This window comes from Barbus barbus (assembly GCF_936440315.1).
Source record: "Barbus barbus genome assembly, chromosome: 5".
Taxonomy (NCBI): domain Eukaryota; kingdom Metazoa; phylum Chordata; class Actinopteri; order Cypriniformes; family Cyprinidae; genus Barbus; species Barbus barbus.
Window position 1 is genome coordinate 24,433,266 of NC_136733.1, and position 15,510 is coordinate 24,448,775.

The 15,510-nt window shown below is 37.0% G+C and overlaps 1 protein-coding gene across 5 annotated transcripts; it reads right to left on the reverse strand.

Annotated features, from left to right (window-relative positions):
• Positions 1-1,421: 1,421 nt before the first annotated feature.
• LOC306869309 (aquaporin-3-like) lies at positions 1,422-7,522 on the reverse strand. Of its 5 annotated transcripts, none has more exons than XM_079416006.1 (7): positions 7,362-7,420; positions 5,939-6,193; positions 3,504-3,630; positions 3,219-3,356; positions 2,994-3,118; positions 2,458-2,675; positions 1,422-2,309 (listed from the first exon to the last, which is right to left on the reverse strand). In XM_079416006.1, exons 2-7 carry the CDS (start codon positions 6,044-6,046, stop codon positions 2,135-2,137), a joined length of 891 nt encoding a protein of 296 aa, XP_079272132.1. In that variant the 5' UTR covers positions 6,047-6,193; positions 7,362-7,420; the 3' UTR covers positions 1,422-2,134. The 5 variants fall into 5 exon arrangements, with proteins under 5 accessions (XP_079272132.1, XP_079272131.1, XP_079272133.1 ...); XM_079416007.1 differs by having other exon boundaries at positions 1,429-2,309; positions 5,939-6,077; positions 7,362-7,522; XM_079416008.1 differs by having other exon boundaries at positions 1,429-2,309; positions 5,939-6,091; positions 7,362-7,412.
• Between the last annotated feature and the right edge of the window lie 7,988 nt (positions 7,523-15,510).

Consider the following 15,510-nt stretch of genomic DNA (forward strand, 5'->3'; position numbering starts at 1 on the left):
GAGAACGGGTACTGAAAGCGCCTCAGCCACAGAGAAGCGGTCCGCGATAATGTACTGCAAGGAGAAAAAGGACACGATGTCCAAGGGAGTCATATTTACTAAAAAGAGAGGGCTTTGTTAAGGTGTGCAATATGAGCCATACTGAGACTTCCTGATATATCTGACTTGCATAAGTTGCAGGAAGGGACAAGCTGCTCTTGAAGCAAATAATTTAGCATGTTGATCTAGTAACCAGGAACCAAGCATGTTTGACAGTCCAGGTTTACATAGGCTACTGTTCAAAAGTTTTCATTTATAGTTTTATTAATCAAGAATACTTCAAGTTAATCAAAAGGGATAGTAAAGACTTTTACTTTGTTACAAAAATCTATTTCAAATAAATGCTGTCTGTTCTAAAGGTGTATTCATACGCTGAAAAATATGGCCTATCAAGGTTAGGTTAACCTAAAAATGTGAAGCTGCACAACTATTTTCAACATTGAGAATAAAATGAAATGTTTCTAGAGCACCAAATCAGCATGTTAGATGGTTTCTGAGGGATCCCGTGACACTGAAGACTGGAGTAAAATTCAGCTTTGCCATCATGGAAATAAATTACATTTTAAAATATATTTAAAAAGAAAATTGCTACTATTTTCCTCATTTATAAGTCTGCTAAATGATTAAATGTAAAACAGTTTATTTTAAATTGTAATTATATTTTTAGCTACTGTATTTTCTGATATAATACTGCTTTGGTAAGCATAAGAGACTTCATTGGAAAACGTTGAAAAAAACTTGGTGACCACAAACTTTTGAATGGCAGTGTTAATCCATACACTTTCTGGAGAAAGGAATTACTTGATTTCTTGCCAAATCATCAATCTGCGAGCTTGAATTAAATGTACTGATTCATGTGTAGAGAAGGCTGGTCTTCCTTTGTTTTGTAATTGTTTTTAGAAATGTAACAACTGTGAGTTATTGCTCTGTCAACAGTTGTTGTTAGCAACAATTTGTTTTCATAGGATTCTGGGAAATATATCAGGGATAACAAATATGAGTTCAGAGAACTTTAACCTTGCGTGTTGGGGCTTGGTTAAAGTAATTGTATTAATTCCCTTTATATATTGGTTTCCCTCTTAATATGTACACACCCAGGTTTTCTCCCAATAGCGTTAATCATGTGTGAACCTGAGAGACTGTAAATGTTCTTACTCCCTCATTCTTAAATGTAAGCCTCCAGTAGTTCACACCTATTTTTTCATAAGCCCTTAATTTGACTTGTTTCATTCATCTTGGCCTGTTTTTGATAATGGCATAATGTTAAATTCCACTACAAATGGATTACAACCATGGAGGAGTACATGAATGTGCACATCATTAACAAAGAAGCAGCAAGGGTGGTTTCAGATAAACAACATAAAAATGACAACCAACACATCACATTTTGAGACTTATTTAAAAAAAAAAAATCTTTATTAGGATAAAAATCCATTGCTTCAAAAGATTCAATGACAAAATTAAAATGGTTATGACATTAACAGATACACGAGAAGATGAAATGAATATTCTATAATTCTATACAATTGCAGAATTGCTACACTATTGACCGTAACATGTTTTTTGAAATGCTTACGTTAAATGTAATAGAAAAAAAAACCCGCTTTAAATGAGGATGACAATACAAAATATTTACAAAAAAAAGAAAAAAGTAGTAAATTTTATAACTATTTTTTAGTAGAACTGCTCACCCTACTCAACGGGAATGGCAACATATTTGGATAACAGTAATATAAAAGTGTGAAATATTGTAAATATTGATAGATGATACACTGAATTTTTACTAACTTTAAAAACAGTGAATTAATATAATTCGTGTTGCTGAAGAAACACCTTTTTCCCTTAAAGGAGGAATCTGGAGAATGTGTGAAGACAAAAGAATCATGCTAAAGAAACAATTTAAAAACTTTGGAATCTTGACATTTGCAGCATTTTATATTTAAGTCCATTTCATGGTCTGCAAGTCTACCAGAATCCCCTCTGAAAGAGAAGAGGGAGCCTTGGGTAGAACAAGACATATTTATTGAACTCAGAGACTTAAAACAGAAAGTTTATGTGGATTTATGGTGCGAAGGGCTGATGGAGATCATGCAGATCAATCCTTGCTGGTGACGTCATTAAGTTTCAAAGACTCTTCCTTAGCTTTATTCTTATTGTCCCGTACTTCTCCCTCCACATGCCACCCCACCATCATCTGGTACACAATCACACCAATAATGGATCCCAGAAAGGGGGCGAAGATGGGCACCAAAAACCAACACTGTCTGATACTGTTGCAAAGCAGAAAAGAAACATTTGTAAGTGTTTACTGAAGTCTGTTTCATCACTGACAAATGCAGATCAGCTCGAAAGCAATGCAAGTTGGTTCATGATGTAACTAATTAGTTAATGTTATGGGAATGAAATGCATAAACTTACGTGAAGACTTCACCACCCCAACCAGCCATGGCAGTGAAAAGACGAGGCCCGAAATCCCTAGCTGGGTTGACTGCATATCCAGAATTGAAGCCCATGGAGAGTCCAATGATAAGGACGCTGAATCCCACCGTGAAGGCCTCAAGACCTTGAGGGATTGGGTTGTTGTAAGGGTCCACAATGGCCAGGATGCAGACAATCAAAGATGCTGTGCCTATCACCTGTGAAGATGGTTATATTTTATTGATGCAAATATAAAAGATAATAAATATAACACATAACCATCATAAATTACAGGGGCATGGTGATTGCTAAAAAATTGCGATGAAAGGAAAAAATATTTATATTGTCAATGCATTGCGTACACTCCAAAAAAAATTGCAGTTCTTCTGAGAAACTTTGCATGCGCTTACAAAAGCACTGAAACGGTTTTGGGAACAAGATGCAAATTTTCTCGAGGGTAAAAAAGTTTTGTGAGATAACGTGAAAGCATATGTGTGTGTGTGTGTGTGTGTTTTGATAAGCTTACAGTTACTGACCTGGTCAAAAAATCCATTCAAGATTGTTAGATGTGGGCTTGGGTAAGTAGCAAAAATACCAGCAGTGGCTTTTGGCCCAGTTACAAGCAATTCATTTGTATCTCCAGCATATTCATACATTGCATCTAAAATGTAAAAAAAATAAAAAAATAAATAAGTGTCAAAATTAAGGAACGTAATACACTTTTGACAAGAAAGTGAATTAATATATTACATAACATGTACCATGGTATTCAGCAAAGATAATTGCGGCACCCAAGAAGGCTCCAAGTGTTTGGAACAAAAAGTACACAGGGAACTTTCTCCATTTTTCTCTTCCCAAGAGGCAGAGAGCAAATGTAACTGCTGGATTTAAATGTCCACCTAAAAAAAAAAAAAAAAAAGCTCTTTCATCCCATAAGTTCATCCACAAAGAATTGTTTATAAAAAAAAACTTAAAAAAAAAAAGTCCTGTTTTTATAGCCATGAACAACAACAGCTTAGGATGCAATTTTAGAGGAGTTTACCAACCTGACACCTGGCCACAAACCAAGATTCCAAGGGTAGCAGCAAACCCAAAAGCAAGGTTTACAGTGAGAAAGCGACCATGACTTCCTTCACTTAGTACCATTTGGGCCACCGCACCACAGCCAAACATCTGTGAATGTTGTGAAATGAGAACATGTGTTAATCAATATTTGAAAAACAACACAATTTTTACTTGTACCATTTATATCAGGGTTTTGAAGAATCCAGGTGAAAGTAAATGCTTTTTTGACTCATTTTACCAACTAAGAGGCCTTTCACATCATTGTGAGTCACAACATATACTTTAAACTGGTGATGAAAATAGCAGGTTGCGTTTCAAACTCTGCTAAAAATAAACTAAGTATTCATTTTTGTTCAAACACTACAAATCTATAGTGACTAAGGGCTGCAATTTTTCAGACAGGTCATTACAAGTCCATTCTGACAAAAAGCAATTGCAAGTTGCTGTTCAGACTTGTGGCTGAAGTTTCCATTGTAAAGATCACCTCAGAGTTGAACTGAAATACCTGTGGCATTATACCAAATTTTCAGGATCACGCAGCGACTTTACCAATGTCATGTAACCGCTGGGGTGCATTGAAGAGCTTTCATAAGAGCAAATCTCAGCAACAACGTTACGTCAACAAATGTCTAAAAAAAGACATCTTACTAAACCAATTTATCACCTAAACATGGCCCTAAGTATCCCTATGAATTCAGTAATGACAGCTAAATGCAAACCTTGGGTTATTCATTTTATTTAGCTTTTTTGTGTGTCCAAAGACCCATTGTTCCTGTTTCTACTCTAGGAAGAACATCCACTGATAAAGTCACCTTCACAGACAAAGAGCATGATCAAAGTAGCTCGCACACGAATACCTTTTGCTGCTCAGCAAACATCACACCCGTTGAGTGATCCAGTTATCGCATGACCTCTCTATTTAAGTATTATCTCTGGTATAACCCGTGCCACACACCAAAAAAACAAACTATGAGTGTATTTCTTGAAATGAGTTGTTGTTTCTAAAGTGTTTGTAAAATTGCATAATTGCCCAGTGAAGATTTTGTAGCAGCAGTTTAGTATCAATTCCCTCTTTAATGAGTGTCATGTTTCATACCACACTTTGGCTGTCTGACACGACACCCCTGACTGCAGTGGCAATGGTTTCTTTACTGTAGTCTACCACATGTGACACATTTATTAAACATTCAGTTAAGTGCAAGGTTTGAGAACTACCTTTTAGTGATATCACTGTGTAGAAAACTAGTGGTGAATCGTGGGTCTGTCAGGCATGTTTTTCTGTTAGTCATTTTTTTTTCATGCTCGTGAAATATCTAAAAAAAATTACTGCATTAATTTCAAACATAAAATACAGATTTTCCATGTTTAGAATAGGTTTAAAATGGATTTCAAAACTAATCCTTGGTGTTGGTGTGGCAAATGTGCTCTGATAATATTGACTTAAGGTGATTCATTAAACCTCAACATATTACGTTATCACGTGTGGATTGTGGCATCATAATAGATTAATAGATGTGATGAAACAAGTATTATTCATCGAAGGCTTTGGCACGTGCCTCTGTTCTGCTGCAAGTTGCATTATTACATGCCTATCTGCGCTGTTTGTTACAGAGAAAATCGCCACTAAATTAGGGAGGATGTTTAAGTAATTTTTTTTCTGTTTATTATGTGTGTGAAGAGCATTTCTCATGAACAGGACTGAGATACTATCCACCTTTCTTTCTTATCTATTTGCATATGACTTCCTTTAAGTATAGTTCCTCTGTACATAATTAACAGTTATGTAACTGTACATAAAATTCCTTTATGTGTTGTAAAGGTATGTTTCAATAGTTATTGTATGTGTTGTGCATACAATCAAAGTCAGTGAGATGCAAAACTATGCCACTGACTTTAATTGTATTTAAAAAAGTTCTTATTTTGTGCTCCACAGAAGAAAGTCATACAGGTTTGAGTGACTTTTTAAATTGTCAGTTTTAACAGATTTTTGGATAGTTTCTGTCTGAAGTATTCCTTGGACCAGCTGCAAGAAACTAAAATACACTGGTGTAAGATCAGCATTCCAGAATCCACATCAATGTGTGCACAATAATGCAGATACAAATGATATTTGCAATAATCCACCATTCACTTATTTGCTTGTGGAAATTCTGAGTGCATGTACCAAAGTAACATTACAGTCTATCTTTGTCATCAATCTGAGTGAGAAGAAAAGCAACTCAACTGGTGCTCTACTGTAAGTCTCATGTGTGCAACATTACGCTACAATATAAAATTTGCTTCTGACTTTTATTACAGATTATGTGAGATGTAAACATGTTTCAGACTATTTGACAAACTGCATTTGTATTAAGTTGCACTGACCTCAGCTTTGAGGCTGACAATAAGTAATTCATGATTGAGGAGAAATACCCACCACCAGGATGAGAGTTCCCAAGCATTCAGCAAGTCCCTGGCGCAGTAGCTTGTTGCGGATCTGGAAAGTGTGTGCAAGCTTATCCAGCATGACCTGCTGCCAACCCATCTTTCAACCAGGTCTGGATGTCTGCCTTTGCCTGTGTGAAACAACCTGTATGTCCCTCAGAGATGTATGCTCATGTAAGGGCCAGTGCTCTGCTCTTATAGACACGAGAGACCAGTACCAGCCCTTCATGCATCTGCCTGCCCCCTTCTTCACACACACACACACACACACACACACACACACACACACACACACACACACACAAACACACACACACACACACACACACACACACACACATGAACGCTCACCTATACACCACACTAACTCCCTCGATCCCTCCCTATATTATTCTCATATGAACTCACACCCCTTCACACTGCATTCCTGTCCTCTCTATTACAGAACAGGTTCTTCCCTTTTTTCTCTTCCCTTTCTCTAACATCTTTGTATTTTTGAAAACTGCTAAAACATCATCACCCACTATTAAGCCTTTTAGTTTAAAAATGGGCCTGAGTGTAAAACTTTAGAGGTAAATTAGGCTGATCTCTAAAGGGCCAGTGGTAGGAGAAGAGTTTCATTTTCCGTTGACATGAAACATGACTAATAAGGCTGACTCCAGGAATGGGCAGGGCCATTTGCTTAGTTTTATATGATTCATGAAATCTGTTAGGCTACTGATTATGCTGATTAGGCACTAAATTAATCTAAATACATATTTATTTATTTGTTTGATTTTTTTAAAATTATTTATTTACAATTTCAAGGCCATACATATTCTGGAATGATTTAAACCGCAAAACAAGAGAATTGGTTTTAAATCAGCGGTCCCAACTCGTCGATAGATAGACTGGTAACGTAGATATTTATCACAGGTGATTTTTTATTTTTTTATCTGCTCTGTTACTGTACAGAGTTTTCTTGGTTGCATCAGTTCTAAAATTTTAAACCAAAGCATGAAATGTAATTCAAATACAAATAAAATTAGAGATGCAACGGTCCACCGGCCATACATCGGAATAAATTTCTGCCCTTTTTTGCTCAAAACTATTTATTTTTGTCGAGTCTCTATCGCGGAATTTGCTCAAAACTATTTATTTTTGTCGAGTCTCTATCGCGGAATTGCACACGTATTCATTGCAATAATTTCCTAAAATGTAATTTGTGTGGAACAATTACGAAGTCTGTAAACGACCGTTAAGAGAGGCCGGAGACGCCGAGGATCGACGCAAAACTGAAGCGAGCTCGCTGTTCACCATGGACGAAATATAGAAAGAAAATTATACCAATTGTTTTGGAGGTTTATATGAATGTATCACTAAGGGGAAATGACTGTGTTCAGATAAGTTTCAATGGCATTTTCTTTTTCACTTACCTCCGTATAAACTAGTAGCCTAGTATTTTGAAGTACAGCGCTGCTTTGTTTACAGCGGTAACCAAGGAAACGCGATATTGCTGTTTTTCTATAAGGCCACCTGCTGCTGTCAGAAAGTGAATTTGCGTCTCATTCAGTCCGTCTGCTGTTTTGTTTCGGTCAGATGTTTTATGTAATGTAGTTTTACAAAGCTAAAGTCAGACCGATGTTTTTTGACCAAAGCTAAAGTTGTTTTTACTTTTAAATCTTGAAATTATACAATCAAATTACAATAAAAAAAAAAACAGCCGCTGATGGCTATATGTGTGGAATCGGCCAAATTGCTTGTAAAAAAAAAAAAAAAAAAAAATTAAAATGCTAAATAAAAGACCTCAAATTGGAAGTAGCTACAATCTGTGTTTTTCTATCAATTCTTCAATAGGTATGTCTTGTCTTGCATTAAGGCAGTGGCCAGGGATCTTGGGATTAAAAAGGCTGATAAACACTGGTTTACAAGAAGATTGCGCTTTGCAACTGAACAGCACATTGCCTCCTCTATTGCCCTCATTTGTAAGTCGCTTTGGATAAAAGCATCTGCTAAATGATTAAATGTAAATCGCTTGTGATGTTTCTCATTTCTATGTCAGTTTAAATAATAATATCTGCTAAATGCAAAAACCACTGGGCATGACCTGCCAAGCAAAATGTGCTAAAACCTTTTAAAAATCCTTGCATGGTTTTTCTCTTCTCGGAAAGCGGAACATTTTAGACATGAACAAGTTATGTATCTCTGAATGCTCCTTAGTCACTGTCCAACGTTTTAAAATAGATTTAACACTAAAAAGGGCAAGACCATAAAGACAAATCAAATCAAATCAAATTCAAATTTTATTTGTCACATACATATACATACGTAGTACGACATGTAGTGAAATGTATTGTACGACTGTCCAACAAATTGTCCAACAAAATTAGAAAAACCTCAAGTTTACAAAAATACAAATAGAAAAAGTACAGTAAACATATATACAGAATAAACTAGCAATAAAATAAAATAACAAATAGATATGAGAATAAAAAATAGAATATGATTCTATATAGATTCTATAAAAAGTAAAGTGTATGTCAGTGATAAAGTGTCCGTGTGCTGTGCTGTGCAGTGCAGTAAAGTGTATAAGTGAGTAAAAGGATACTAAAGACAAAGACAAATGGCATGTAAGTCCCACTCATTTATCCTTTCGTAACCTTCTACAAATTAGTGCAGATTGTACTTGAAAAATGTGCAAAGTGGAAGTGTGGGGTGATGTGATTAGAGTGGAGAGTGGTTTAGACTCCGAATGGCCTGCGGGAAGAAGCTCCTCCTCATTCTCTCTGTGTTCGCCTTCATGGAGCGGAAGCGTCTCCCTGAACGCAGCAGAGAAAAGAGTCCATTGTTGGGATGGCTGAGGTCCTTCACTATCTTCCTGGCCCTGGTCAGGCACCGCTTGCTGTAGATGTCCTGCAGGTTAGGGAGCTCGGTGTGAATGGTACGTTCCGCTGAACGCACCACCCTCTGGAGGGCTCGTCTGTCCTGCATAGTGCAGTTCCCGAACCAGGAAGTGATGCTGCCCGTCAGGACGCTCTCGATGGTGCAGGTGTAAAAAGTCTTAAGCACCCGAGAGGGAAGTCTAAAGTCCTTTAAGCGTCTCAGATGGTACAGACGCTGCCTGGCCTTCTTCACCAGGGTGCTGGTATGACAGGACCAAGTCAAGTCCTGCGTGATGTGAACACCCAGGTATCTGAAGCTGTCCACTCTCTCCACTGGAGTCCCGCTGATCGTGATCGGCTGGTATGACCGCTCCTGCTTCGTACTGAAGTCCACTATCAGCTCCTTAGTTTTGCTGATGTTCAGGTGTAGACTATTCACCTGGCACCAACTCTCCAGGTTCTTAATCTCCTGTATGTAGGCCGTCTCGTCGTTGTCTGAGATCAGGCCCAACACAACTTTCAGAAACATCAGAAAATTAATATATTGGTATTTTCCATCTTACTAAGACACAAATAATAAAATTTCTTGCTCTTTTTTTTAAATGTTTGTATTCCCTAGGATATGTTGCCCCTTCATGGGTATAACAAGTGAACTGAAAATACAATGATTATTTGGTGATGCTGGTTACAAAATTTTAGCCACATTTTAAAACATTTTGTTCTCTCACAACTTATGGTAAACATTTATTGTAACATTCTTTTAAACAATAAGTTTAATGTCTATTTATGAATATATTAGCCTAGTTGATACACATTTCTAGCGCCTATAAATTCAGTGATCAAAACTTTGCTGATTAACCCACAATCTACTGTACTTCATGGCTTCTGACCATTGAGTGATAGCTTTATCAAGTCTTTTAGCCATGAAATCTTTTTTTTATGAGGTAAAAATAACTTTTATATTGATTAATAATAATTCAAGATTAACATTTACCGGACTGAAGCAGTTTGGGTTTTCCTGATTATCCATACCATTTTTAGCATTAAATATTATTAATATAATTATTATTAGCCTATTATAACTATTTTAAATTCTTTTCATGTTAAAATGTAAATGTCAAATATGACACAGCAGGGGTTTAAGGATGGTTTATATATTTGCATTATAAACCATAAAAGCCTGATGTATTAAATATGATACTTAACTAAACACACACACAAACACACCAGTGCAATTTCTTCCAGCCAGTATATCAAACCTTTGCAGCTAATCCAGAACGTGGCAGCAAGAGTAGTCTTTAACTAGAGTCTAAATTTTGTGAACAAACTTTGATGTTGGCTTGAGAAAGACTGAAATGTTCATTTCAGGCATAAACGACTGTTTTTGATGATATTCGCCAAGATACCATGTCTTTTGAATCTTGTATGTATGTGTCCGTTCCAGCGGCAAATGAAACGAAAGTGAAAGCATCTTGGGGCACGAGTGTTGTCAGAGGCGCGATGCATCTCTCGGTGTCACACAAAACAGCTCACAAGCACTGGATTTTCCTCTTTAATGTGTCCTTGTGCTCGAATAGAGTAAAATCGCTTAAATGTTTTAATGCGAAAGGCTTAGAACAAAGAATTAACCAACTTTCGTGAGGACGCAGCAGTAGTCCGATTAGAGCAGTGACAGATCAGTCATCTGTCCCGATCGTTTTGTAAACTGTCCTCTGGCTATCAGACAGTCATTATAATGGAGACCTGAAATGGTCATGATTAAATATGTTGGCATAGAGTGGCAGCATAAATGAATTGTATGCATTTGTTTGTAAACGTAACCAATTTAAAACAAAAGAGAATGCGGGGAGTTCAAAGGTTTCTTATTATGTGGCTTCCTCTAGTGGACTGCAATTGTCCTCTAGTCTAGAGGGGTCATTTTTGCTCGGACAATATAAGTCTTTGGGAAATTTGTGATGTTTGATAATTATTTATACGAAAACTAGCAACAAACTACACATCAGGGCCCAGGTCTCTGCCAAGTTTGGTGCTTGTAGCATTAAAGCCCTAGGAGAAGATTAAATTTTTTTTTATAAAAAAATATATAAAAAACTATGTGTAGGCCTACTGTGTTAGACTAACCGACTTGTCACAACAATTATATATTGTTGCTCTCTTGATGTTCTGATTGCTTCTATTGCCCTCATATGTAAGTCTCTTTGGATGAAAGCGTCTGCTAAATGATTACATGTAAATGTAAATCATTTGTGATGATCCTCATTTCTATGTCAGTTTAAATAATAATATCAGCTAAATGCAAAAACCACTGGGCATGACCTGCAAAGCAGAATGCGCAAAAACCTTTTAAAAATCCTTGCATAGTTTTTCTCTTCTCGAAAAACAGAAAATTTTAGACATAAGTTAAGTGTCTCTAAATGCTCCTTATTCACCGTCATTATGTCAATTTTAAAAAGCAACTTTTTAAATAGATTTTACCCTTAAAGGGCAAGACCATAAAGAAAACATTTATTAGTATTATCTTACCAGGACACAAATACAGTCTCTTGCTTTTAAATTATTATTTTTTGTTATTATTATTTTAATGTTTATATTCCCCAGGATATATCACCCCATAAGTTGACTGGAAATACAATGCTTATTTGGTATAATGTTAGTTACAACATTTTAGCCACATTTTTAAAACATTTTATTCTCTCACAACTTACAGTAAATATTCATTGTAACATTCTGTTCAACAATAAGTATAATGTCTATTTATGAATATATTAGTCTACTGTATCATAGTTAAATATGACACAGCAGGCGTTTGAGGATGGTTTATATATTTGCACATATGAGCCATAAAAGCCTGATGTATTAAATATGATACTTAACTAAACGTACACACACACACACACACACACACACAGAGACAATACGTCAGTGGTTAATGTGGTTCAAAGACTTTCTAAAATATTAACGGATTGTGTGGAATACTGGAATATTGATCTATATGCAGTCAGGGATTTTAGTGAATCAATTTCAATTCAACACTTATGCAGTATTTTAGCGTTCGTGTACATCTTCTGTGACCAATGAGCGGTGCAAAATCAATGAAGTCAGTACACCCTGTGTAAAAGCTAATGCACAACCTGCTGCTATTAGGACTGCATTTAAGCAACTGCTTAGAGTTTGAGAAATAATTGTGGAACATGCTGCTCAACAAGGCTCTGAGAAATGATTGCTAAATGTAATAAATTGTGATGTTTATGATCTCACATGCTGATGTAGTCAGTCTTCACCTCTTTTGCATTACAGACATGTGAAGATTCCTATTATTGAACTTTTTAATTGCACTGTGCCGGTCATGTGAGCAAGATGTATGAGAACAACACTTGATAACAACTTTATGGTTTAGCACAAGACCTCCCAAGGAAATAGGGGTGGCATTATAATGAGCCAATATAAACCTGACTTATTAATCTTACTTGTCATACTGCATTGTAATTGCATTGTAATGCAATTTGGGAGACAGGCTCTTTGCTGTCTATAGGGAGGGTTGTGACAGCAACAGGCTTGAACAAGCTCACACATTTTCAAAGCATAGTTCATCCAGACATAACAGGTGTGGCTGTTTTGAGAAGCAGAATTCTTCTGTATTGAGAAGTAGAAGGAAGTTGCTGATAACAGGATCAAAGATAAAAGATGACAGGTTTTTGCAAACTGCTCATGGAGTTACTGTGAAAGTTTACCAAACTACATTTTTCAGATCATGTTTCCACCTATAAGAAAAATGTTTCCTGTGATTCAGTAAATCCCAGCCAAAACCAGCCAACCTTGACAGAGATCCCTCGAAAGTATACATTTGAGTTGAACTGCAATGGTATTACTGAAACTGATAAATGTCCACTGGTAGGCAAAACAACCTCTCTGACTCTCAGATCGTGTTTTGATGGGTTTCTGTCAGGACATTGTGAAATCTTAAAAAAAGTTTCTGTGTACCAAAAATAAGCTTTTAACATTAAATGACTCATCAGACTTAAACAGAACACATCAACATTCGCACCAAAAACAAATGAAAAATTTGATGATTGATGATGTTTGGATCAGCATGTATGACTAAAACAATAGCTTCCAGTCATTTCCAGTCAAAAAAAACTAAACAAATAAACTTTTCTACCAGGGGTCTGTGGAGGCAGTTCAGGAGAATATATACAATATATATGTTTTAGAAATGTATAAAGTTTCTAACTGACATGCTTAGGCATTTTGAGGCAGATATCTCAATAAACAATTTGTGGAGAAATATGATTATGATCACAAACGTGATCTCAAGAATATGTGCATTCATGTAAAATGTGTTTCTACCACACATACATATATTATATTTGCAGATACTAAAGTATTGATAGAATCTAAAACGTAAACCATTTACATATGAACAATTTACTGACAGTGTCAAATATTTATGTATCCTTATTTAATCTGTGAATATTTACATTAGTGGTCAAAATATGCTATATTCAAAAATCGTATGTGAAGTTTCTGTTTCGGGTCAGTATACATAAAAAATAACATGCATTTTGTATGATCCCTCTTACTTTGGTAAAATAATTAACATTTTGTGGATACTCCAAAGTGCATGCAAAATTTTGAACACAGCTATAGTTCAAGGGGTCCAATTATGATCTTTTACATTTTTAACTTCCTTTTAGAGTGTATTGTTGCGGTTTGTGCATGACAAACATCTGCAAAGTTACAAAGCACAAAGTCCACTCTGTTTCTGAACATCAGAATGTATGCTGACAGATACAGTACAGCTTACTGAAATATATCATCTGTGTTTCATCTGTGGTAAAAAGTTAACAAAACAGCTTGTGAACAATATGATTTTAAATGTAGGCTACTGTACCTCAGGAATACCTTGTTATTTAACTAGAAAAAAAAGAACTCTGCAAAAGGTGCCAAAAATGGTTAAATATGCACTACACTCAAAATGCATGACATTCTTCTCTTAATTATTTAATATGTGTTTGAATAAATCTCCTAATTTTGTAATATATATTTATTTTTAATAAATATAATATGTAAAAATCCCTGCATTAGATGGAAATGTGTCTTATATGGAGAGACTAAGCAATGTCCCACATTAGATTAATGTTAAACAAACTTCTCTGTTTGTCAAAGTATGACTCAGAAGTTCTCAGTTATTTATTTCAACCTTACAATACTGAAAACACCGATTACAGTATTGACACATGATGTGAGACTACTGCTTGTGTACATACTGAAGTGGGGAGCTTCAAGTTTCCTCTGTCTCTCTTCGAATTCTCTAATTACACAGCCCGATCTCACGGCAATTGATACATATTTACGAGGTGGCTAATTCGTACGAATTCGTACGACAGGCATAGGCAATTTCGGTCCTGGAGGGCCGGTGTCCTGCAGAGTTTAGCTCCAACCCTAATCAAACATACCTGCCTGTAACTTTCTAGTGATCTTGAAGACATTGATTAGCTTCTTCAGGTATGTTTGTTTAGGGTTGGAGCTAAACTCTGCAGGACACTGGCCCTCCAGGGCCGAAGTTGCCTATCCCTGACGTACGACCTCACTCGAACAAATTCATACATTTTTTGCTAATTAATTTTTGCTAAATCGTACGTTGCCAATTCGTATGAATTTGTACGAATGACCTACACCTAACCCCGCCCCTAAACCTACCCGTCACTGGGGTTTAGACAAATCATACAAAATCGTACGAGTGAGGTCATATGAATTCGTACGAATTAGCCACCTCGTGTATGAATCGCCGTGAGATAGCGTTGAATTACCTCATCCGGATTCCTGCTGCAACAAGTTATGCCCTGCTGTCTTGGCTGTTGTCCAGAAGTGCAGTTGTCCCTGACAACTCAGGGAACAACAAAAGATTTCAATAAGGACACAAACTATGCTTTATGCTCAGTGAAACTAAACTAAACTAAACACTAATTTTCCTGTCTTTATGTAACACATTCAACTTGTTTTCTTTTGAATTTTGTTTGTTGTCTTCAGTAAATACCTCATTCTAAATTGAACTAATATTTTAACGATTGACAACATATTAGACAACATCAAGATTGAAGAAGACTTTCACACCAAAACAAGTGTTATTTCTTTTCAGAGAGGACACAATTTGAGGGCCCGGTGTGAAAGCAATAAAAAAAAATAAAAAATTTAAAAAATAATATATATATATATATATATATATTGTGACGAGTCGGCTGCCTCCCCCCTGTCCATCATCACCACCCCGTCCCATATTCGCCGCCCTTCACCAGGCTCCCGACAGGAGTGGGTGTGTGAGAGAGGAGGGGCGCTGAAACAGCCAGGGCTGGCGGCGTGTGATGAGGCGCACCTGACGTGAATAGAGCCTCATCACCGTCGCCGTTAAATGCCGAACGCGCCTCTCCTCGGGAGACCGGTCTCTCCCCCGTGCATGCACGCTGGTGTCCTCGTGGGTCCAGGAAGGGAGCGTCGAGGAGGACTGCCGCACCCGTTAGGCGGCTGACGGGCCAGGATGCCGGGCCGCCGAATCCCCCAGAAGCGCCGGGATTTCCGAAGATGGACGAAGCCGCGCAAGAGACGCCGCCGCCACTCGCTCCCGGCCCCGAGAGGGGAGCGCGTGCGGCCACCGGACTCCGCCCCTTCCCTGGACCCTTCCCTCCTGAACACTGCCCTCCTGCAC

What these genes read in the sequence shown, in the direction of transcription:
- LOC306869309 (XM_079416006.1), bottom strand. Translation starts at nt 6,046, where the DNA reads ATGGGTTGGCAGCAGGTCATGCTGGATAAGCTTGCACACACTTTCCAG. An exon ending in TGGGAACTCTCATCCTGGTG is followed by an intron (nt 3,631 to 5,938) that starts GTGGGTATTTCT and finishes CAACATTCACAG; the next exon opens with ATGTTTGGCTGTGGTGCGGT. An exon ending in GGTTTGTGGCCAGGTGTCAG is followed by an intron (nt 3,357 to 3,503) that starts GTTGGTAAACTC and finishes TTTTTTTTTTAG; the next exon opens with GTGGACATTTAAATCCAGCA.